Here is a 25,041-nt window from a genome sequence, read left to right on the forward strand (position 1 = left end):
CAGTGATTTATTAAGAACTTGACAAACAACTGAGAAGGCGGCATGACCAAGTCGGTTGTGCCACAAACGAACAAGATTGGTTGTAGAGGCTTGGAACACGGACGGAGATGACAATTGCGAAGAAGACGCTGGAATGGAATAAAGGTCGTGATCAGTTTCCCCTTGAAGTAGAGTCCTCCCCGTGTGACGACACTTTACAGAAAAGGAGTTTGATGAGAATAGGAAATCACAGTTGTTTTCTTGACAAAACTGACATACAGATAGCAAATTCTTTTTGATTGTGGGAACAACGAGAACATTAGACATACGAAAATGAGGAGAAACATAGTTACCTGTGTGAGTAATGGGTAGATGGGACCCGTTACCTATGGTGACTTGTTGGGATCCAAAATAAGGCTGAACATTAGACAGACCGGAAGGATTATTTGTCACATGGTGGGTAGCACCAGAATCAGGATACCGGGATTCACTGGAGAAGGTGGAAGGTGGAGGAGGAATTTCAGCCAAGTTGAGTTGAGGAGAAAATTCGGATGGTAGATGCTGAAGATATCTGTCACGGCAAACATTGGCACTGTGACCGTGTTTGTTACAAATCTGACACCGAAGATTGCTTCATCTCTGACTCTGGTTATTGCCAAAATATGGATTGAAATTGGTGTTAAGATTCCGATTGTGATATTGTTGGCGAGCCCCTCGATAATTTCTGTCTCTTCCTTCTTGATTCCGTTTTTGGAAAGAATGCCTATTACCTCGAGAATATCTGACAGCATGTTGTTGTCGTGGTCTTTGAGGTTGTGAGGAAACCATTGTAGGCCCATCAAAATGTGCAGCAAAAGCAGCCAGTGAAGCAACAGTAGACTCCATGAGGTCTAAGCGTGCTTCATGGGACAATATGAGACCGTGAAGGGCATCTCTAGTCATTGTTTGATTTTGACTTTGCACTGATATGGATACTGCAAGGCTTTGATATTCGGCTCCCAATCCACGAAAAATGTGAGTTTGATACTCATGATCGGAAATAATCTCGCCAATCGAAGCGAGTTGGTCAACAAGAACAGTGGCTTGTTGAAGAAATTTCGTAACTGTTTGGTTACCTTTCCGAAGAGCTTGCAGCTGCATTCTAAGATGAGTTGCTCTAGCAAGATTATGAGCAGCATAAGATGTACCAAGGAATTCTCATGCTTCTGCGGATGTGTTGAAATTCGAAAGCTGATCGACGATGGCATCGGATGTCGTGCTAAGAATCCACCCAAGTGCGATTTGATCGCGTGTTACCCACTCATCATATGCTGGGTTCGGAATAGTGGTGGTTGTTCCATTTGCTGTTTGCACAATTTGGCTAGGTGGACATACTGAAGATCCTTCCACAATTGGTAGTAGTTTGCTTGCTCGAAGACACGGTAATAGGCGTGCCCTCCAAATAACAAAATTGTCTCCTGTGAGCTTGACTCCAATTGCTGGACAGGAGATGGAATTTGCAGGAATTCCAGTGGCTGTCGATCCAAGTACCTGGGTTGTTAAGCCAGGGATGGTACTTGAGATCGAAGCAGATGTTGAAGAAGGCGAGGATGCCATTTGAGAATAAAAGAAAGCTTTCGCTAGAAAAGCTCTGATACCATGTTAAAAACGTAAAACTATATTGTAATTTTTATGAATGTTTTTGTACATCTTTATCTCTCTTTTCAGCTTCTATTTATAAGAAGTTAAAGATATAAACAAATCAACAATAAATCAGAAAGAAATCAAGGAGTGATTACAAGAGATTCGCTGAATATCAGGAGCGATTGTTGAATATCGGGAATGGTTGCTAGAGATCTACTGAATATCAGATTCCAGATTTGATATCCTTTAACAGTCTGCATTCAGGAGAAGAAAAAGGACTCCGAACAGGACAACTGTCCGGACGGCATGAACGGGGTTGTGTTTGTCATTTGTTGCCGTTGCCAAGTGGCCCATGAAGAAAACAAGCACAAAGGACTAAAAAGAGTTTCTTTTTCTTAGGCGGCGGTGAATGACATAAATAATTCCTGAATTTTTAATTTAATATGCAATATCATTTTTAAAATTTTAATTTATTTATTATGGTCCGTAAACCATAGTTTAATCAAAATTGTCAGCGAATTTATATTTCGTTCAATGTGATCCATAAACTTTGATCCAATATTAAATGCGATCCATGAACTTTTAAATATTTTCATATAGTCTAACAATTACATTGAATATTTATTAATAGTTCAGAAACTGCATTGAACATATTGAAATTTAGGGATAATATTGAACATTAGACCAAAGTTTAATAACCGAATTAAACAAATTAAAAGTCAGGGACGACATTACACATTGGATCAAAGTTCATGTCCCATTTGTGTTATTATCTCTATTTTTTTTATTTCGGGTCAAGGTGGTAGTAGTCCTTTTATCTTGTAATCTTGGAGCCTTCTTTAAGTGGAAAATACTATCAAAACAGACCAAGAGAGTGGCTTCTTAAGTTTATTAAGTGCACTGCTCAACATGACTGCTTTCAACTCTGCCGGGGTTGAGCGATTTCTTGTTCTGGATCATTGCTCAAGGACCTGATGGACAATGATGTCGAATCAAACAATCAGAGCGATAACTTAATGCCCGATAGTGCCGCCATGTATAAATTTGATATGAACATGTGAGATTCACTAGTCTCATACACATTGTAACTGTTGATCGCATATACTTCGGCTATAGACATGAGGGAGATCGAGAACCCTCTCATCTCCCTAAACTCGCCGGTTTAGCGTACTTAGATCTTCTGATCTGCTTGCTGTCTTGTCCTTCACTGTTTTTATACTTGCTTGGCATATCGCCGGCAGAACGACTTGGTCCTTCCAAGGCCTTCTTCAAGGGATGATGGATCGGCTGCGAAAGTGATGCGGACCCAATCTTTCAAGCCCAAGGCAAGTCCTGCGAAAACAGAGAATTTCCATGTCGTCCATGGTTCTGCTTCGCCGTAACACAGTTCGGCTCCTAGGCTCTGTGAGATGAATTTCTTGCAGAGGTCAAAACCATAAGCTAATATATCAATGCACTTCCAAAGACAGATTTTCTTTTCTGGTATGTTTGAAAATTTCGAGTAAGAGCTTCAAAAAGTTGTAGGGTCTCAAAACTATCTAGGAAAAGAACAGTTTTCATCCTTCAATCGCAAATGAGTAAGTTTAAGGAACCAAGGACCATAATGATCTTTCAAACTAAAGATGGATCTGCAATATTGCGACGGATGTGCACAAATAGATCGGGTTCTGCCACTAGGTAACATACCTGGAAGGATGATAACCGATTCCTCCTTGGCCAGCTTGAAGCAGAAGTCGTTATCGTCGCTGATGTCTTTCAGTAGCGAAAGGTTCAGCTTTACCTGCCCAGAGGAAAAAGAATTTTCCAAGTCATGCGCATTCAGCAGCATTAAGGATTATTTATTAGCTATGTAAGAGCATCTAAGAAATTGGGTTCACCATCATAGCCATAGATCCCTTAGGTTCATCAGAACAAGCAAGGCAGGGAATCTCGCCGATCCGGCCGCAACAAATATCCGCAGTCTGTCTCAGCGTGTCGTTGTTTTTCTCGAGGAAAGCCTCGTCGGTTCTCTCGATGATTTGAGGAACCGCTGCCTGGCAAAATAAGCAATGGAAAAGATAAGGAACATAAGTTGTCGGATTTTTCATAAGGTCCGAACTCACAATTGGCCCAGGAAAGAAGAGAGGCCTAACCTCATGTAGAGGTTTAAGGTGATACTTGGGAATGAGTAGGAGAAGGCATTGCATGTCTCCCTCAGTATGCTTAAATATGCATCTCTGTTGTTCTTTTGCCTAAATTTACCTTGTGAAATACATTACCTACGAAGTAACGTCTATTTCTCTGCATATTCAACTGTTTCGTTGCGCAAAATAGTTTTCACTTTGAGGTTTGAGTTGCGTCGTGACATCAATTTGAGCCATCAAACGTAAATTAGAATGCTTGCCCTTCAATAATCAAAACGTGGACATATCTATTTGAAATCAAAAAAGTTTAGAGCAAAATGTGTCACAATGAGTATAGTTTGTGATTTTTGATGAATTTCGCCCTAAATACTAGCAGTCCATTTTATCTCTCGTGCGATATTGAAAAGTCAAAGTGAAATTATACAATTAAGAATTACGAAATGTTGAGATTTTTTCTTTTTCTTTTTTACTTTTTTTGCACTTTTCGGTCGCGTGCCATTTAAGAATCCTATTTGATTATTTTTTACACGATTTTGAAAACTTTTATCCGGATTATCGACTCAAGGCGATGTGTTTTGCTTGTAGACAATAGAAGAAGATCTCTCAATGCATTTGCCACTTCGACTTGTTCATTTCCATAATTATGGGCATCATCAATGTTTTGTTAGATCACCCTCTATGAACGCATTCCTTCGCTACTTAGCTAGTTTTGTGGATATTCTATTAGAATGAGATGTTGATTGAGATTTCGTCAAAAAGGTTACCCGTCTAATCTAATCTTTAACACATTAAATGTAGAATGTTAAACGGCACTTTCACTTGTCTCCATAGCCTTGCAAGTGGTCATCTAGAGTGGTGCAGAGATGACGATGTGAAGGTTATGTTAATTTTCTGTTTGCTTAAAAAAGAAATGAATAGTTTCATTTGAGTACAATTCGATAATCGATTCCGTATTGTGAATATTGTCCATATTGGTAACATAAAATAGGCTCACGCTATTTTCACACTCTCAACGCCTATAACGCTCCCCGCCTTATTGAGTTGACGAAAAACCTCAAGAAAACTAAGTCATTATGAAAATACAAGACTATCCGTATTAATCGAAACAATGATATATATTCGCCACCTTCTGATATTTTCCTTTCATTTCTATACAAATTTTATTTCTTCTCTTCTGGTTACTAATGTGCTCAACTAATTTCTCTAAATGGATTTTGTAAAGAGTTTGAACATTGCCAGTAATCTTTATTGATTAATACAACAATATCAACTTTAACCAAAGAATTCCCCTAAAAACACTTGAACTAAAGAATTGTATATTACAAGGAGTGATTACAAATTAAACTTTAGAGTGACATTGTAAATAAATTTACTTTATTAATGTTCTTTTAATTAGAATCGCGAACATTAAATTTCCTAAGATACTTGAATATTAGATGATTCTCGCAAAAAGGCAATGAACCCGTAAATTTCTGCGATTTGAGCATAAAAGAAGAAGAAACAATATCTTAATAACGGTTGATAAAATCATCACATTATTGATCTACATTAAAACTAAATTTTTCTTCTTTCATCAATCTCACTAATAATGAAATCCTAGCGAGGGCTATTTTGGACCATTTAAATTTCATCGTGCGTCGAAGCTATTTGAGGGGCGGAAATAACGCGAGCCGAGAAAGAAGGAAAAATTATTTAGTAATTTTAGAGGGAGAGCTATCCAATCTTTTATTTGCCACTTAAAGCTCTCCTTAAATTGCAGCAAGAAGGCTAATCAAAGGATTTGACAATCTCGAGTTCGCCTCCGAGATCGGATAAAATGGAGGTTCTCTACGCGTACGGAACGCGCAACCTCCGTGTTTCCGGACCGGCCACCATGTCTTCCCAAACCAGATCAGAAAGTGCCATTGTTAATTCTCCCACCTTCCCTGCAATGAACACAAAGTATAATCTGTTAACCAAAACGGTATTCGAGAAAGGGTCTCATTCATCCATGAAGTTATCTCATTTCTTAGGATGGCTTGTCTGAAGTTCTCGAAAACTTCGGTGACTGATGAAGGCAGTTCAACAGTGCACAAACCTTTAAAGTCCACCCAGTACAATTTATGATTGCATGGATAGACAATCAACCAAAGGACTTCATGTTTTATCTTCATGGTATTTGCCAAAAGAAAAGTTGAAGATTGACAAGGTACTCAGGAGAACAGAATTTACCATCTCCAATAGGTTCGTCATCCCACATGATTATCGGCAACAGAGGAAGGGTGCTTCCCGCATACATCATCTCGGCTGCGCCTTTGGCTTCCTCCGCAGTTAGATTGGCAGTTTTCACACTCTTGAGCAGTCCCTGCTCGACCAGTTTCGGAGCCAGCTGAAGAAGCCTTTTGGCGGTGCACCCGCTGAGGATCTTGTCAAACACGGGCAAGATCAACTCTTTCTCGTGCGTTACAAAAGCCACATTCACGTTCGGTCCTTCTGCAATATAACCTTCGTCATCGACCCAAATAGAAGCGAATGCTCCCTGCTCTTCAGCTTCCAATTTGGAAAGCACGTTTGGTAGGTAATTCACATTCTTCATGGTAGCGAATAGAGCTGACTTCATTGGGATCGTGGAAGTTATGACTTTCACTCCCTCTTTGCATTGAGAGAAGTCCTCGTCGATGACCACAGCATAGAAAGCAGAGGTCGGGCAACCGGCAGGTGAGAGCAGAAAATCCCCAGGGCCAGCACTTAACCAGTATCTCAGAGTTCCTTTCTTGCATTGTGACGCCACAGTCAATTGAATGAGAATGCTTCGGAGGGTTGACAGAGGGAAAGGAAAGGAGATTTTTGCCTTTGATGCTGATCTAAGGAAGCGATCCAAATGGACATCCAGTTCATAGAGGTATCTGCAGCCAACAAGACAATATACATGTAACTAGACTTTCTCTGCAAAATTGAAAAGTTCGTCTCTCAGGATCAAAGCATTTTTATCAATATTATTTGTGCTCCAAACCATAACCATTTCTTACCCATCCAAAATGATTGCTGAATCAAACACGCCGTGACCTCTATGAACCATGTGATCATCAATTGGTATGACCATCATAGCTGGATCGAGTATTATTCCGCCAAAAACGCTTGATTACATTGCAGGGTACGGCTGCTTTTCACCGAACTCCACTTCTCATGCAGCTTGTCAAGCAGCTGATAGAAATACCGATAAAAATTGACAAATGATATAGGATAAACAAGGTCAGAGGCAGTTCATTGACACTACTACACTTCAAGAAAACAAGAAGCTTAGTTTGAACAGGAAATCATTGTGAGAGGGTCAACCGCATTCAATGGAGATCTATGCAAAATTTCGGTAACTTTAACTTTCGATCCGAGTACATAGCCGAGGAAAATAAACCATCGCGTTATCATCAGATTCTTCGAACGCTTGACCTTCCTGCTATTAACATCTCATCCCCAAATTGACCATTGCAAGGCACTACGGATTCATTCAGCTATTATTGCCTGGAAGAACAAGTCGTGCCTAGAATTGTCTGGGCCAAAAACTGAACATCCTCGAACTAATCCCATTATCAGGTCGATCAAAGCTTTTGGCAATTCATTATAAAGCACGGAAATCAATTATAATTGCCTATCCAGTTGAGATTTCATTCCATTCATCAGCACCGTAACTCAAAATACTTTTTTTTTTTTTGATGACTCAGGAACCCCGCACGGCCGACAGCCGGAGGGGTAAACCAGGATGATGGTGATGGGTTTTACCTCGGATGATGACGAGAACACACGAACTTTGGAGTCACAAGCATCTCCAATCTCCGAAGCATCTACACCCAACAAAAAGAAAATAAGAGTTCGAAACTTTACACGAACAACAGACACCACCAGAAGGAGAAACAATGGCAAAAACCATAGACTCAATTACCTGATCTCTTGTCAGTGGAAGAGTCGCAAGAATCCATGGCGCGTCAACGGGACTAGAGCGAGAGCGAAAGACGGGATAGACGGGAAAGGGACACACCGACAGGCGATGGAGAGAACGGGGGTGGTGAAAGGCCAATTACACGCACTTTGCCGCGCATTTTTTCAAATGGGTACAGTCCAAAAAAGTCAGCTGCTCCACCTCCCTGTCTTTGTTGAAAATATGTCTCGAGTTTGAGCCCAAAGCGAAATCTAAATATTTCGAATTGGATATTTTGCGACTATCCGAAATCGAGCAAAGCAAAAGAGACGTGAGTTTCCTAATGAAGTTGGAGTCCATGGCTTGAAATAGGAAAGTCCATCATAAAGGCCAACGTGGACTTTGAGATAGACATTGACCCAGTCAACGATGGATCAAAGAAAAGAAGAACGTATTTCTTACCCTTTACAAGTTGGGACTCGGATAAGAAAGAAGACAAAATAGTAAAGTCAAAAGGTGGATTTTGGTTGACCGAATTATCTAGGTTTCCAATCCCATGTTGAGTCGGCCACGTTCTCTTCTTGGGCATGCGTATATATATATATATTATTGTATTACAGGAAGAGAATTAGTGTAGCGCCGCTTGAGCGAGTGCTTGGTGCAAAGAGCTTTCTCGTGAATTCTGTCCGGAAGCGCCGTTCTCGATGAGTGCTTGATGCGAGTTTCTCTTCGTGGAATTACATCAACAACTTAAGTGTTGAAGTCGATTAAATTCTTGTGGTTAGAATTTGTGTATAATTCTTTTGCGAGATTGATAGATTATTTCGTGAGGAATTGTGGGGCTAAACACTGCGTGCGTTATTGGGTGTAATTGGGGCTTGGAAACACTTAGAGTGTTTGAGTGACTCGAGTGTGGTTGTAATCTCCGTTGTATCGCTTGATCTATAGTGAAATTCCGTGCTGCTCTTCCCGTGGACGTAGGTCACTACGACCGAACCACGTAAATCTGGTGTCCGATTTATTTTCTTATTCTGTCAATTTTATTGTTCGATCGCTTGGCTTTCGCAACAATTGGTATCAGAGCCTGGTTTGGCTGAGTTAAAGCGAATCGATGGCGATAGAAGAAGGAAAAGTGAGAATCGACAGATTTGATGGGAAGGACTTTGGTTTCTGGAAGATGCAGATTGAGGATTATCCATATCAGATGAAACTGCACTTGCCCTTGTCTGGGGAGAAGCCAGAGACAATGAAGCAAGCTGATTGGGAATTGCTGGATAGACGAGCGTTGAGTGTTATTCGGCTGACGTTGGCACGTAATGTCGCGTTTAACATCGTGAATGAGAAGACCACCGCAGGTTTGATGAAAGCCCTGTCGGACATGTACGAGAAGCCCTCTGCGATCAACAAGGTCTATTTGATGCGACGTCTGTTTAATTTGAAGATGAGCGAAGGTGCGTCAGTTGCTGATCATGTTAATGAATTCAATGTGATCGTTAGTCAATTGAGTTCAGTTGACATTGACTTTGAAGATGAGGTACGTGCTTTGATTCTATTATCCTCATTGCCTGATAGTTGGAATACTACTGTTACTGCTGTTAGTAATTCCTCTGGGTCAACAAGTTTGACGTTTGATGGTGTTCGAGATTTAATTCTAAGTGAAGACATCCGTAGAAGAGAATCTGGCGAACATGTATCTGCTGCTTTAGTAGGTGAAAACAGAGGAAAAACTGGTACACGTGTTAGCAGAAGTAGTATGAACTCGAATAGACGAAGTCGGTCTAGGACTGGCGGTGTAGTCTGTTGGAGTTGTGGCAAGAGGGGGCATCTTAGAAGGGATTGCCTTAAACTGAAAAACGACAAGGGTAAGGGAATTAGAGTTGATCCTACGGATGATGTTGCAGCTATAGCTGACAGTAATTCGGATAATGCTGATTTTATCTTGTCTGTCACTGATAATTCGTCGTTTGGCGGATGGATTATGGATTCTGGTTGTTCTTTTCACGCTACACCAAACAGGAACTGGTTTACTACTTATCAGTGCACGGATAGTAGTAAAGTGCAGTTGGGGAACAATTCTGAATGCGATGTTATAGGTGTTGGTGATGTCAGAATTAGAATGCATGATGGTATTGTGAGGACATTGACTGAAGTGAGGCATGTTCCAGAGTTGAAGAAAAATCTGATTTCCTTGAGTGCCCTGGATTCAGCCGGGTGTCGGTATTCTTCAGAATGTGGAGTTCTAAAAGTTCTTCGAGGTGCCATGGTGATAATGAAAGGAATCAAGCATAGTGGCCTGTATGAGCTTCAAGGTGAGACAGTGACGGAATTCGCTGCGGAGACGTCGAAAGCATCGGTTCGAGAGTCTAAATTGTGGCATATGCGTTTGGGGCACATTAGCGAGAGAAGCCTGAAGGTTCTAAGTGAAAGAAATTTGCTATGTGGTTATGTGGCTAACGAATTGAATGTATGCAGGTGCTGTGAGTTAGATCAACGGCGGAAAGTGCAGTTCAGTACAGTTGTCAGAGAAATCACGGAAATTGCAGAATTGATTCACTTAGATGTTCGCAGGTTGTCGCGATTTCCTTCGAGGAAGAGTGCCAGATTTATGCTTAGAGTTGTTGATGACTACTCGAGGAAGACTTGGGTGTTTGTGCTAAGGCACAAGTTTAATGCTGTTGTTAGGATCATGCAATTGAGAGCTTTGATCGAAAAGAAGACTGGTAAAACGATCAAGCAGATGCAGACTGACAGTAGCATGGAGTTTTGCTCGAAGCTGTTAAACGAATTCTGCATGAAGGAAGGCATAGTGAAACACCGCACTAGTGCCAATAAATCACAATATGTTGCAGAGTTGATGAGCAAAACATTACTAGAGACGGCCCATAAAATGCTCTCTAGTGCTGGTATGGCTAGGAGATTCCTAGCGGATGCGCTTAGTACGGCGAGCTACCTGAAGAATAGATCCCCATCGACTGCGTTTGAATGTCGGACTCCCGAAGAAGTGTGGTCAAGTAACGTTGCTGATTATTCTGTTCTTAGAATATTTGGTTGTCCATGTCATGTTCGAGTTAGTGATGGTAAGCTCGATGGAAGGACAATGAAGTGCATGTTCCTAGGTTATGCACAAGGTGAGCGGGGCTATAAGTTGTGGTGCTCGGAATTAAATTCATCTATTATCAGCAGAGAAGTTACATATGACGAGTCTTCAGTACTTCTAGCTAGGAGTGTTAGTAGCAGTGTTCATACGGATCTGAACGGTGTTCAGCTTGAGGTGGAGTTGCAACTAGAAACTCCTGAGGTAGCAGATACTAACGAAATAATCAACACGGATGGTGCTTATAGCGAGGTGGAGCCTATAGAGCCAATAGTTGCTGTAACTGCTGATATTGACAAGGTGCGTATTCAATCTCCGAACATATATGGATGCAACGATGGTTTTGCTTTATCTGCGATTGAGGAGGTTGTGTCGGAAAATCCTTGTGGAGCAGTTAAAGGTGCATGTGGAGTTGGTATTCTGATGAGATCCACGGCTATGGCGAAGTTCAAGCGAGGCTTGGACTTGAAAGACGTCTGTGGCGGTTGAGCCCATTGGGACTGTGGGAGAGTAGTAGCGGAATTCGGATTCTATTGAAGCGATTGTTACTTGGCTCAAACGTCGAGCCAAGGTGGAGATTACACGCACTTTGCCGCGCATTTTTTCAAATGGGCACAGTCCAAAAAAGTCAGCTGCTCCACCTCCCTGTCTTTGTTGAAAATATGTCTCGAATTTGAGCTCAAAGCGAAATCTAAATATTCCGAATTGGATATTTTGCGACTATCCGAAATCGAGCAAAGCAAAAGAGACGTGAGTTTCCTAATGAAGTTGGAGTCCATGGCTTGAAATAGGAAAGTCCATCAGAAAGGCCAACGTGGACTTTGAGATAGACATTGACCCAGTCAACGATGATCAAAGAAAAGAAGAACGTATTTCTTACCCTTTACAAGTTGGGACTCGGTGAAGAAAGAAGACAAAATAGGAAAGTCAAAAGGTGGATTTTGGTTGACCGAATTATCTAGGTTTCAAATCCCATGTTGAGTCGGCCACGTTCTCTTCTTGGGCATGCGTATATATATATTATTGTATTACAGGAAGAGAATTAGTGTAGCGCCGCTTGAGCGAGTGCTTGGTGCAGAGAGCTTTCTCGTGAATTCTGTTCAGAAGCGCCGTTCTCTACGAGTGCTTGATACGAGTTTCTCTTCGTGGAATTACATCAACAACTTAAGTGTTGAAGTCGATTAAATTCTTGTGGTTAAATTTGTGTATAATTCTTTTGCGAGATTGAGAGATTATTTCGTGAGGAATTGTGGGGCTAAACACTGCGTGCGTTATTGGGTGTAATTGGGGCTTGGGAAATACTTAGAGTGTTTGAGTGACTCGAGTGTGGTTGTAATCTCCATTGTATCGCTTGATCTATAGTGGAATTCCGTGCTGCTCTCCCCGTGGACGTAGGTCACTACGACCGAACCACGTAAATCTGGTGTCCGATTTATTTTCTTATTCTATCAATTTTATTGTTCGATCGCTTGGCTTTCGCAGCAGTCTTTGCGCAGTTGGAGAGAATACCGAAAATGCCGGAATCGAACGCAAAACGACGGGATTGGGTGACTCGATCTTGTTTTATATGCAGTGCTCTTAGCGAGTGTTTAGTGGGGGAGCATTACGTAAAAGGGGAGAGAGTGTTCATCGACATCATGATCGCACTAACACTTAACGTTTCAAGATGCAAAGTCCATCCCATCAGAAGTTCTTCGCCGATTGAAGCACGGTTTCAGGGACTTCTTGAAACATCTGAATCGCGCCACCGCATGAACAACGGTTGCCTTGAGACGAGGAGAGTGAAGGAACAGTGATGAAGCGATGAAGAGGGAGGGATGGCAGAGAAGGGAAACCCCATTTGTCTGCATTCAGTAGAAGAAGAGGAAATGGCATAAAAGATTCATGAACTTTCTGCATGAAAACCATTCTGGTTCTGTCCAGAATTGGTTTTTTGTTCCCAGAATCAGTTTTGGACCAGAAACCCGTTTGGTAAGGTAATTTCATTTTTCTATTTCCGGGACAAGTTTGCTTCCAAAACTGATTCTGAAACCAGAAATGAGAATCAAAAAAAAGTTGGTTTTTCATTTCTGGAACAAAAGTGAGAACCATTTCTGAGGAATTCATTTTCTTCAACACACATATTCATATGGAAGTCACGATCTTTGAGGTGAGAAAAAAAAGCAAAAAATCAAAAATTTCAAAACTTAACATAATGGTTTAGAATCTGTGGCTACCCACTTTCAGTGAAATTTAAATTTTTTTAGGTACCGAAAAAAATAAATAAAAATAAAAAATTTCAAAATTTCACAAAATGGCTTAGAAAACCTATGGCCACCCACTTTGAGCAAAATTTAATTTTTTTAGTTGCCAAAAAAAAATAAAAAATTCTAAAATTTAAAAACTTCACAGAATATCTTAGAATACATGTGGCCACCCAATTTGAGCGAAATTTTATTTTTTTAGGTGCCGAAAAAAATTAAAAAAAAGTAAAAAATCAAAAATTTCAAAACTTTACAGAATGGCTTAGAATACTTGTGGCTATCCACTTTGAGTGAAATTTAAATTTTTTTAGGTGCCTAAAAAAATAAAATAAAATAAAATAATTTCAAAACTTCACAGAATAGCTTAAAATACCTGTGGCCACCCACTTTGAGTGAAATTTAATTTTTTTTATATGCCAAAAATAATAAAAATAAGCAAAAAAGTAAAAATTTCAAAACTTTACAGAATGGCTTAAAATACCTGTGGCCACCCACTTTGAGCGAAATTTTATTTTTTTAGGTGCCGAAAAAAATAAAAAAAAATAAAAAAATAAAAAATTTCAAAACTTCACAAAATGGCTTAGAATACCTGTGGCCATCCACTTTGAGCGAAATTTTATTTTTTTAGGTGCCGAAAAAAATAAAAAAAAATAAAAAAATAAAAAATTTCAAAACTTCACAAAATGGCTTAGAATACCTGTGGCCATCCACTTTAAGCGAAATTTAAATTTTCTTAGGTGCCGAAAAAAATAAAAAAATAAAAAATAAAAAACTTCACATAATTGCTTAGAATACCTGTGGCCACCCACTTTGAGTAAAATTTAATTTTTTTTAGGTGTTGAAAAAAAAATAAAAATAAGCAAAAAAGAAAAATTTTCAAAACTTCACAGAGTGGCTTAGAATACATGTGGCCATCCACTTTGAGTGAAATTTAATTTTCTTTAGGAACCAAAAAAAATCAAAAAAAATCAAAAATACCATTTGGGCATCTAAAAAAAATTAAATTTTACTCAAAGTGTGTGGCTAGAGGTTTTGTAAGTCATTCTGTGAAGTTTTGAAATTTTTGATTTTTTAGGTTTTTTTCACCTAAAAAATTTAAATTTCACTCAAAGTGGATAACCACATGTATTCTAAGTCATTCTGTGAAGTTTTGAAATTTTTGATTTTTTGCTTTTTTTCACCTCCAAAAATTAAAATTTCACTCAAAGTGGGTGGCACAGTATTCTAAGTCATTCTCAGAAAGTTTTGAAATTTTTGAGTTTTTGAATTTTTTTGGGCACCTTAAAAAATTTAAATTTCACTCAAAGTGGGTGGCCACATGTATTCTAAACTATTCTGTGAAGTTTTGAAATTTTTGATTTTTTGATTTTTTTGGGCACCTAAAAAAATTTAAATTTCACTAAAAGTGGGTGGCCACAGGTATTCTAAGCAATTCTGTGAAGTTTTGAAATTTTTGATTTCTTGATTTTTTTTAAAAAATTCAACAAATTTCCTATTTTCCCGAAATCTAAATTTTTTTATTTTCTCGACATTTTGATGATTTTTTCTAGAATTTTTCAATTTTTTGGGATTTTCTGAATTTTTTTAACGATTTTTATGAATTTTTCGGATTTTTTATTATTTTTATTCCATTTCTAAAAAAATGGATTTTTGTTCCTGGAAATAGAATTTTCTATTGTTTATCAAACGGGTTTTTATTTCAGGAAATAGAAATTTTGTGCTGTTATCAAACGGATTTCTGTTCTAGAAATAGAAATTTTTTGTCATTATCAAACGGGTTTTTTTCTCAGAAACTCATCCAGGAACCAGAAATAGAAAAATCTATTTCTGGTTCAGGAACTCATTCCGGAACAGAATGGTTATCATTCGCTACCTTAATCTAACGTGCAATATCATCCTTACGTTTTTAATTTATTCAATAAGGTTCATGAACTTTGATCCAATATTAAATACGATTCACGAACTTTCAAACATTTTCACATTGTCTAAGAATTACATCAAATATTTATCAATAATTCATTAACCGTATTAAATAAATTAAAAATTCAAGAACAACATTGCATGTTATATCAAAGTATATGTCCCCCTTGTGTTATTATCCCTATTTTTATTGTGAGTTCGCTTAATCTTTATTGCTTCGTTAGGTGTGCTAGTCTTTTTGTTTTCTTTTCGATCGAAGTGCTAGTAGTCCTTTTATCTTGTAAATCTCATAGCCTTATTTGAGAAGAAATCACCATCTAAGCAACCAAGAAAGTGACTTTTTAAGTAGATTACGTGCACCCCTCAACACGATTGCTTTCAACTCTGTCTTGTGTTGAGCGATTTCTTGTTTAGATCATGCGCAAGGACCTAAATGGACAACGATGCTGATAGACTCGTCAAACAGGTGCATTGGATTGGGTTGAAAATGATCCTACTCAAATAGATCAATTTAACTCGTTTTGACCCATTTCCATGTAATACAAATATAATTGTGAATGCTCGATCCGTATTGCTAAGACATTTTCATATTTAACCAAATTTAGGAAAATTCATATATAAATTAAGGTGAGTGAGAGCACAAGAGAATGAAGAGAGAATCATAAAAATAAATTGAGTCTAAGTAAATTATAAACCCATCTAAGCAATATTTTCTTCTTTCCGTAGAAAATGCCATCTAAGCAAACCAAGAAAGTGACTTCTTTAAGTAGATTTCGTGTACTGCTCAACATGATTGCTATCAACTCTGTCGGGTGTTTGAGCGGTTTCTTGTTCAGATCATGCCCAAGGACCTGAATGGATAACGATGCCAAACCAAACAACCATAGGGATAACTTAAATGCCCGATAGACTAGTCAAATAGGTGCATTGGATCAAGTTGAAAATGTTCTCACTCAAATAGATCCATTTAACCCATTTTGATCCATTTCCATATAATGCAAATCTAATTACGAATACTCGATCCGTATTACTAAAACACTTCAATATTTAATCAAATTTAGAAAAAACTTATAGTGTGTGCTAGATCAAGTGAGAACGAGAGAGAAAGAAGAAAGAGACTTAAAAGTAGATTGAATCTAAGCAAGTTACAAACCCATTTATGATCCACTTAACACATATATTATGTTTAAACTCATTTATGACCCATTTACCGAATATAATTAACTGTTACATTAACTCAGCCCATCATACATGGATTAAAATATAGGTCCGTTACCCCTTTTAATAGATCTAATGCCCGATAAGGCCGGCATGTATACATTTGATATGAAAATAGTCGCATACACATTGAACAGTTGATCGTATATATTTCGGCTATGGACATGAGGGAGATCGAGAACCCTTTCATCTCCCTAAACTCGCGGTTTTGGTGTATTTAGATCTTCTGATCTGCTTGCTGTCTTGTCCTTCACTGTTTTTATACTTGCTTAGTATATCGCTGGCAGAACGACTTGATCCTTCCAAGGCCTTCTTCGAGAGATGACGGATCGGCCGCGAAAGTGATGCGCACCCAATCTTTCAAGCCCACGGCAAGTCCTGCGAAACAGAGAATTTCAATGTCGTCAATGATTCTGCTTCGCTGTAATACGGTTCGGCTCTTAGGTTCTGTGAGATGAATTTCTTGCAGAGGTCAAATACCATAAGCTAGAATGTCAATTCACTTCCAAAGGCAGATTTTCTTCTCTGATGTGTGAAATTTCGAGCAAGAGCTTCGAAAGTTGTAGGGTTTCAAAACTATCTATGAAAAGAACGGTTTTCGTCCTTCAATCACAAATAAGTTAAGTACCCAAGGATCATAATGGTCTTTCAAACTAAAGATGGATCTGCAACATTGCGATAGATATGCACAAATAGATCGGGTTCTGCCACTAGGTATCATACCAGGAAGGATGATAACTGATTCCTCCTTGGCCAGCTTGAAGCAGAAGTCGATATCGTCGGTGATGTCTTTCAGTAGCGAAAGGTTCAGCTTTACCTGCACAGAGGAAAAAGAATTTTCGAAGTCATGCACATTCAGCAGCATTAGGGATTATTTATTAGCTATGTAAGAGCATCTAGGAATTGGCCTCACCATCATAGCCATAGATCCCTTGGGTTTATCAGAACAAGTAAGGCAGGGAATCTCGCTGATCCGGCTGCAACAAATATCCGCAGTCTGTCTCAGTGTGTTGTTGTTTTTCTCGAAAAAAGCCTCATCAGTTCTCTCGATGATTTGAGGAACCGCTGCCTGGCAAAATAAGTAACGGAAAAGATAAGGAACATAAGTCGTCAGATTTTTCGCAAGGTCCGAACTCACAATTGGCCCAGGAAAGAAGAAAGGCCTAACCTCATGTAGAGGTTTAAGGTGAAGTTTTCGACAAAAATTGTATATTCACAGTAAAAAGACGATCCGTTTTTATGCAAGGCATGACCACAATTATGCTTCACTTGGGAATGAGCAGGAGAAAGCATTGCATGTCTCCCCCTAGTATGCTTAAATATGCATCTCTGTTGTTCTTTTGCCTAACTTTACCTTGTGAAATACATCACCTATGAAGAAACATCTATTTCTCAGCATATTCAAACTGTTTCGCTGCGCAAAATAGTTTTCACTTTGAGGTACGAGTTGCATCGTGATATCAATTTGAGCCATCAAACGTAAATTAGAATGCTTGCCTTCAACAATCAAAATGTGGACATATCTGTTTGAAATCAAACCTGGATGAAAGTTGACGGGCCTCCCAGTAAGTCAAAGTACTTCTTAATGCGCTCAACAACCTAAGCGAAGAAAAGGCGATAAAGAAGAGTCAATAATTGCAAAGAAATGGATAATCAACTTTATGCAAGAGCTCTTAGGAATTGTAAATCCAATAAGCCAGGAAGGCAAGTAGGCGCACCCGCCACACGCGCGCACACACGCAGATACCTTGGGGTTCCTGAACATGCCACAAGGATCACTCGTCACGAACCAGCCGAGTCTCCACCCAGGTACAATCCATCTCTTGGATAGAGACCCAAGAGTAAGAACAGGAACGATCGTCCCGTATCGTCCCATCGGCACAAATGGGGTGTCCCCAAAAGCAAGGTGCCCATAAACTTCATCAGCAATCACAAGGACATTCAGCTTCTCTGCAGTTTCTGCGATCTAATTTCAATGCACAAACGGTCAATTCAGTTCAAATCTTATTAAAGCGATGCAATGGCACTTAAAGCTGTATTGTACGCAATGGACACTGACCTCCTTCAAATGTTGATCAGTGTACACATTCCCACAAGGATTTCCCGGGTTGATAATTACCATTGCCACCGTGTTGTGATCTGCTAAAGCTTGTACAGCATCAAGATCAACCTCCCAGCCTTTGTTGGGGAGGAGATCATAATGCCGAACTTCAATGTATCTAAAAGCAGCAGAAAGTTCATAAATCGGGAAGCCAGGCCTTGGAAGCAGTATGTTTGCTCCTGGTCTAGCAAGCATTGCCAATGCAACATCTATCGCTTGCGTGCAACCGGATGTAACAAACACGTCATCCGACGATAACTTGTATGGGAGATCACGAGACAAGTATTCGGCGATCGCTCTACCAAAATGAAGCATGCATTAGTGAGTTGATGTCTCAGCTTCTTATACGAATTTTTTAAAGCCATATGCCAATCGAGAAGTCAATTTTTTTGATGCCCAGAAGACGGAAGAAATTTCAGCCGATCGAATGAAGCCGGGGTCGTTCAAAACCCAATTGAGTTTTGGACAAATTCCGATTGAGACTTAAAGACTCGACTAAGCAACATCCAAGAGGACAAGTAAACCGTACATCGTGCATGGGCGCCCGTCGAAAACTTTTGAGAAACTGAGAACTAAAATTACGTGCGAAAACACAAGCTTCCCTCAAAATTAGATTGCAGTGGCCGAGCGAACAGAAACTCGGCCTTCTGCTAATTGCAACTTGCAATTCTGACCAATGAACTGAACTGATAATTGCGTGCAACTTGAAACTATTCTCCCCGACATGAAATTTATCTCTGCGATTGGAAATTTAGATATCGAAAACAAACCGCAGTTTCACTCACCTTCTTGTCTGGGGAAGACCAACGGTGGGCGAATAGCCATTGAACTTCTGCGACTGAAGAGCGTCCACCACAGCGTCCTCGGCCACACGGGTGGTGCGGAAGCACGTGGAAGCAGAGGGGTCGCCCATCCCCAGCGACACGACCCTCTTGCCGCTGTCCGCGTCGATGTTCTCCATCAGCAAGCTGAGGATGCCTTTGATGGTAATGCCCGAAGTCGTCTCCACTTCGTGGTTCGCGTTCCCACTCTCCATTTCTCTCGTCCCCTCTTTTACCCTGCTTCGATTTCACTCTCGTTTTCCTCTGTTTTCTCGAGGTTTTCAAGGTTGGGATTTTACGAAGAAGCAGATAGGGAGGGATGACCAAGTGTGGAGATTGGTTTTAGTGCATCGAAAGCCACATGTTGGGTGTTCTTAATTCCTGCATGAAAACAAAAAAAGGGATGGAGCTGTGTCCTGCTGAGAGCAGAAGAAATACAGAGCAACGAAGTAGATATTGGCAAGGAAATGGGAAAGAAACAGAGGGGTCATGAAGCAGCTTTCCGCACTTCAGCTGTCAAAGATTTGCCCATGTGCGAGGTGCAGAAACGATGGCCTTGCGTGCTCTCTCACCTGCCGAGATGAGATGCTCTGCTCGGCTTAGGACACCGAGCCATTTTAAGGAAACGAATCTGAGGCAGCGTTTGGTGACGATCATACATCACGGAGGATCAGTTCCAAGCCTGGAACCTGAGACCGATCATGTTATAATTAATTTTTAATTTTTTGAGCCTGAAATTTACTCTGTTTGCCCTGGACCCTGCTTTGAAATCTACCTTGTTTTTTCGGTCCGATTACAGGGTCTACCCGAGAACCCCTTTTTTTTTGTTTCTTTTATCAGTTTTATTTTTTCCAGGTAGCAAATAGGAAAAATTATAACTCAAATCAAAGGTTATAAGTTTGACTATGCAAATAATCTTAAGTATTCATACAAAAGCATATTATCTTAGTCTCAATAATTTAATGAACGTGATAAAATAGCATAGGTTCCAGTTGGATATGTAGTTTATTCGTTATAGAATAAAAATTTAAGAAAAAGGAAATTGCTCCCTATAATACTTACAAGCTATTGAATTAGACTATCCGCAAATAATAATCACCTCCCTCATCATTTATGATAAAATGTTTTGAATTCTAGCCATATAAATTGCAAGCGAACCTCCAAATAAAATCGATTATAAAACCGGTCCGGGTGGATTTTCGCTTGAAATTGGAAACCGGACCGGTTCTAACCGGTTCCCAAAAAATGAAACCGATTCCTGGACCTATTTTTCGAGCGAGCTGGTCCGATTTCTAGGTAAATCCAATCCGGTTGCTCACCCCTACCATACATAAGCCCAGGTTCAATGCTTCCCTGTCTTGTCGTTGTTTGCTAGATATGATCTGTGAGCCAGACGGGCCATTCCTCCTGCCTAAGTTAGCCTTACTCAGATTCCGTATATTCCTCAGGATTGCGCATTATTGTCTTCTATAATTAACCCTGATTCACTGTACTTGATACTGGATACTAATATTATGTTACTGTATATAGTTGTCACGTAATGCCTACATATAAGCTCATCCACTCTTTATTATTTACACATCGAAATATACAGAAAATTTCACTGTTGATGTATCTTTGTTACTTCGTAACTCTTTTGTAATGTTCAATTAATGACAAACATTGTATCTTTTACCACGATAATTAATTTAAGGGAACAATTATTTATGATGCGTTGCATTTCGTCATAATCTACATTGTAACATATATTGATTGTGTATAACATGCATTTTCAATATTGACGGAGACCGAGTGAATTAGAGCTAATACAAGTCTGTGCCCTGTGCAAGGCGTTCTTTGTGGGGATTTTGTTTTTTTTTCCAAAACGAGGCTAGGACTTGCTGTGCTCATGCCCATTATTAATTATAGGGGTGCGCATGATTTCATGATATGCAGGGTAGGTTCCAGGTAAATGGGTAATACATACTTCATAAAAAAGTTATAAGTTCGAGTCACATCGCGAGCGAACCTCTGACCAACTTGTGTCTTGAGCATTTGCTACTTCATGTGGAGAGATTTCCTGATTTCTGCCACACACAATGGGGCTGTAGTGACGGGCTCGCGCACTTATCGACGAACTGAGTAATTACGCCTTAAAACCCAACATTCTGTAACGGACGCGGTATTCTTACGATAAACGCCCGTAGGAGAGAGGGAGCTACATTGGACGCCCCTTCTCATCATTTTACGTATAAAAATAGGACACGGGCTTGTGGCGGGAGGGACAATCGTCAACGGGATCGATCATGGTGCGCGAAAGCTACAAGCTCGTGGCTTCTATATGACCACGAGCGCTCATTTTGTCCTTAAAACCTGATAAGGACCCGCCGTACGACCCAATTCCAAGACGCATTCTCGTTTCGATTGCGTGGATCACTTCTCTCATTCGTGATCGGGAACGCGGGGCTTCCCATGTCCACAGGTGGACCATCAAGTTGGTACCCAGGGGCCAAGGGCAGTCCTAGACAAAATCGAAGTGGGTTGACCCGACTTCGGCCCATCGTGCATCCGCTTCTGATATAGTACCCTACCCTAGTTGCACGGGTTGAACTCATGTTGTAACGGTTAATTTCATTAGTGCCTCCTTATCGTAACACTTCTCTTTTTCCTCTAGCCAGTCACCCTTCCACTGGCCCGTCACCGGACCTCGGTGACCGGCTAGAGGCAAGGACCGGCGAGGCTTGACCTCGCCAATACCGGTCACGCCACGTAGAAATGCTAGAAATGCTAGCGTCCATGTCAGCGATTTCCGATTAAGATTGACTGGATAAACTAAACTGGCACGAATGTAAAAGGATTATGACTCAAATAATAAGAAAAAAAGTTTAGGATTGTATTGGCATAATTACAATAAGTTTTGGACTTTTTTGGTAACTTTTCCCTAAATTTTGAGAGTGAAGATGAAGTTCCCTGGAATTATACAAAACTTTCGTCCAAAAAGTATGCTGACACTTGACCGCTGAGGAAGGGGATGGCGGTGAGGCTCAATAAGTTGTAGCGGGACCTATCTATCTTTCTATGTAGCAATATCATCATGAAATATTTTGGTCACACCCGATTTATCGAACATGAAGATTCAAATAGTAGCTGAATATGGCGATTTCTCTCGAGAGCCGCTAGGTAATCGCTTGGCCGGCTCCTCGGAGAAGCTACCAAATAGAAAGAAAGGCATGTTTCTGTGCATATAACAAGGAATGAGTACAGGGTTTACATAGGCCGTACATAAACCCATTTATAATCAGGATGCGTTTAGTGTACGTAAAACAATCGTATCCGCATACGTAACCAGTGGTCCGGGAGATTGCACATTCCGGAAAGATAGCGCGTGATCTATAACGGGACAGACATGTATGCACGAATGTCCAAATACCAACAAAGCCAACGAAATGATAACCCAACTTCATCGCTCGTGTTGAGATGTTGGAATATCGGTGCTGTGAGATTTTGTGGGACCGCTACCAACTGTTCTAAAACCTTAAGCTGTTAGATGAATACGTGGTTTAATATTTAATTATTTTAACACTCCCCTTCATATTTAATCTGGTCTTTTTTGCTTTGTACTAAGCATGGAAATATTTAATTGGGGAGGCAATTGGGGCCTGGAAAGATTTTAAACTCGGGTCTGATAACATGTAAGATTTTATGAGACCACTACCAATTGTTCTAAAAGCTTAAGCTGTTAGATGAATGTGTGGTTTAATATTTAATTATTCTAACAGGTGCAAAAGCGAAAGATCGTTAGAGAACAGACCTGGACGAGGATGTTACGAACGAAGGCCGCTTTGGCTAGTAGTAAGATCTTGCCAAGAAGCGAACCACCTCAGCTTCCGAGAAAGCAGCAGCAACTACCGGGAGATAGATCTATTTCGTCAATTCGGACATTGCCTCTCCGACTGTTTTTGGGTGGTGCCAAGCGAAGTGTGGGTTGGTTTATCTTTCCTTACATGAAAGGCGATGCTGTCATGGGCCAAACTCTCGTTCGCTATCTTTCAAGATAAGTTTTGCTGATTCGCGTTTTGTCCACATGTTCTTGGGGGTGACCGACGCTGTGAAACACGTTGAACATGGTGTCCCGAGCGTTCCGCTTTTCGACGTCTCTCTCTCTCTCTGACATGGAGCGGTTATCTTGCAAGTTGCAACCCTACCTATTCCCGGGCTTCCCTGTTCTTTTCGCCCCTTTCTTGGGACGAGGAAGCCCTCCACCATGTGGATCGCATCGTCGCGCAGCACGATAATCACGATGGTCGATCAGTTTTTAAATTTCATCGATCAATTATTGAGACGTCGCTTTGCCGTCCCGGGGCCGGCGATGGAAATGCATTCCGGCCTTCTCTTGTGCACAAGGTCGGATCCCGTTCTTCTGCAATTGATGTGTCGGGTATTTTTCTTTAGTATAGGGTTACACATCGATTCCGGTTTAACTAGAGAATCGGACCGGACCGGTCGATTCAACTCCCGGTCTGGTTCCTAAAACTAGAAATTGGACCGAACCGATGGAGCCGGCCTAGAGTATATTATTATTAATTTTTTGTTTATTCAGCAAAGGCAAAATGCACAAATTATATGTAGGGGTAATCTCATAAGTAATTTCATCAAACTATGACGTAACTTTTAATATATTTTAAAATTTATCTAAAGAAAATTAACACCACCGGTTCCCAAGACAATTGAGGAAATGAATTGGACCGGACTGCTGATCCCAGTCCAGTTCCAAGGTAAACATAATCGGTTCTCAGTCCAGAGATTGGGAATTGACCCCGTCCAATCTGATGCTCGATTTTAGGGTGGGAACTGACCCACCTTGAAACCAATCACCCCCATTTTAGTAGCCCGATGACGAAGGATTCATAAGAAAACACGGGTTGCTCTTAGCATAAGAAATCCGGTGGTCTTGAAATTTTCACGCGTGGTTGATTCGTAACAAAATTCATTGATATTTTACGTGGCACGAACGTGTAAACTATTTTCATTTTCTGTTTTTCATCCTTTCGTTGTGCAAAAATGAACCGGTTCGACCAAGAGAGAACGATTGTTTTGTTGCAGGAAGATAACGCGACAATCAATAATATAGGCTTTTAGATTCAATGATCAAAATTCCATCATTGAAGGTCGATATCTTCGATCTTTAACCGTGACAAGTCCACTTCAACCTCGAGAATTATAAAATGGAAGTGACGTGCACAAATAGACTTACATGAAATCAGCTCGTCCCATGGGGTTCTTAATCTTTGATGGTTGTGCAGTCAAATCATGGTACAGTTTAATAAGCCATTTCCCCGTAGCGTGACAAGTAACAACATCCGACGCCAACTACAATCACGCGAATCACTCGGTCCAAAAGGACCGTTCTACGTTGAAGAGTAGCGGCGAGGAGATTGAAGATGAATGTCGAGTTACAAGTGATTGACATGGACAATTGATGAATGTTGTCCCCGGGGGCGGTGATGGAGATGTATTCCGGCCTTCTCTCTGTTCATTAGGTCAAATCCTGTTATTCCACAATTGATGCGTTGAATGTTCTTTAATATAGGGTGTGCATAGGTCCACGTCTAATTCAGAAACTGGACCGGATGATTATGGTTGGTTCCCGTAGGAATCGGTCCGATTCCCGATCCAGTCTCTAGTTCCAGGAACCAAATCGAACGATGGAACCGATTCAGATATTATTATTATTATTATTATTCAGCAAGGGCAAAAAGTACAAAATATTTATGGGAGTAATCTCCTCTTTTACTAATACGTTCCATTTGATTAGTAATTTCATCATACACTAAAATAACTTTTAAAATATTTAACAAATTTTGAGAAAGAAAATAAAACAGCTTTCAAAAAAATAATAATAATACTGCTGATTCTCGGGATAATCCAAGAACCGAATTGGACCGGACTACCAGTCTCGGTCCGGTTTAAGGGTGAACATATTTGGTTCCTGGTCCGTAGACTAGGAACCGACCATGTCCGGTCCGATTTCTAGTTCTAGGATAGGAA

General features: G+C 40.2%; 2 protein-coding genes and 1 long non-coding RNA gene across 10 annotated transcripts; 1 reads left to right on the forward strand and 2 right to left on the reverse strand.

The window, feature by feature from the left end:
* Positions 1-2,615: 2,615 nt before the first annotated feature.
* LOC115681152 (probable aminotransferase TAT2) lies at positions 2,616-22,956 on the reverse strand. 6 transcript variants are annotated; one of them, XR_008817781.1, is made up of 9 exons: positions 22,805-22,956; positions 18,979-19,395; positions 18,152-18,491; positions 17,840-18,058; positions 17,632-17,691; positions 17,006-17,161; positions 16,816-16,909; positions 16,228-16,470; positions 2,616-2,690 (listed from the first exon to the last, which is right to left on the reverse strand). XR_008817781.1 is itself a non-coding variant. In XM_056317166.1 (7 exons), exons 1-7 carry the CDS (start codon positions 19,227-19,229, stop codon positions 2,816-2,818), a joined length of 1,239 nt encoding a protein of 412 aa, XP_056173141.1. In that variant the 5' UTR covers positions 19,230-19,565; the 3' UTR covers positions 2,616-2,815. The 6 variants fall into 6 exon arrangements, 2 of the variants coding, with proteins under 2 accessions (XP_056173141.1, XP_030460860.1); XR_008817780.1 differs by lacking the exon at positions 22,805-22,956 and adding an exon at positions 19,587-19,675; XR_008817782.1 differs by lacking the exon at positions 22,805-22,956 and having other exon boundaries at positions 18,152-18,311; positions 18,979-19,553.
* Positions 5,204-7,846, reverse strand: LOC130134352 (D-amino-acid transaminase, chloroplastic-like). 3 transcript variants are annotated; one of them, XM_056317168.1, is made up of 5 exons: positions 7,642-7,846; positions 7,482-7,525; positions 6,734-6,908; positions 5,937-6,610; positions 5,204-5,650 (listed from the first exon to the last, which is right to left on the reverse strand). In XM_056317168.1, exons 3-5 carry the CDS (start codon positions 6,808-6,810, stop codon positions 5,553-5,555), a joined length of 849 nt encoding a protein of 282 aa, XP_056173143.1. In that variant the 5' UTR covers positions 6,811-6,908; positions 7,482-7,525; positions 7,642-7,846; the 3' UTR covers positions 5,204-5,552. The 3 variants fall into 3 exon arrangements, with proteins under 3 accessions (XP_056173143.1, XP_030460864.1, XP_056173142.1); XM_030605004.2 differs by having other exon boundaries at positions 7,482-7,543; XM_056317167.1 differs by lacking the exon at positions 7,482-7,525.
* LOC130139666 (uncharacterized) lies at positions 21,923-23,650 on the forward strand. The gene is made up of 2 exons (XR_008817783.1): positions 21,923-22,484; positions 22,773-23,650. It is a non-coding gene; the product is annotated as an uncharacterized LOC130139666 (long non-coding RNA).
* Positions 23,651-25,041: the final 1,391 nt, after the last annotated feature.

The sequence above is a fragment of the Syzygium oleosum genome, unplaced genomic scaffold (assembly GCF_021117445.2).
Source record: "Syzygium oleosum isolate NSW1041296 unplaced genomic scaffold, Sole_v2.1 Sole_v2.13, whole genome shotgun sequence".
Lineage (NCBI taxonomy): Eukaryota > Viridiplantae > Streptophyta > Magnoliopsida > Myrtales > Myrtaceae > Syzygium > Syzygium oleosum.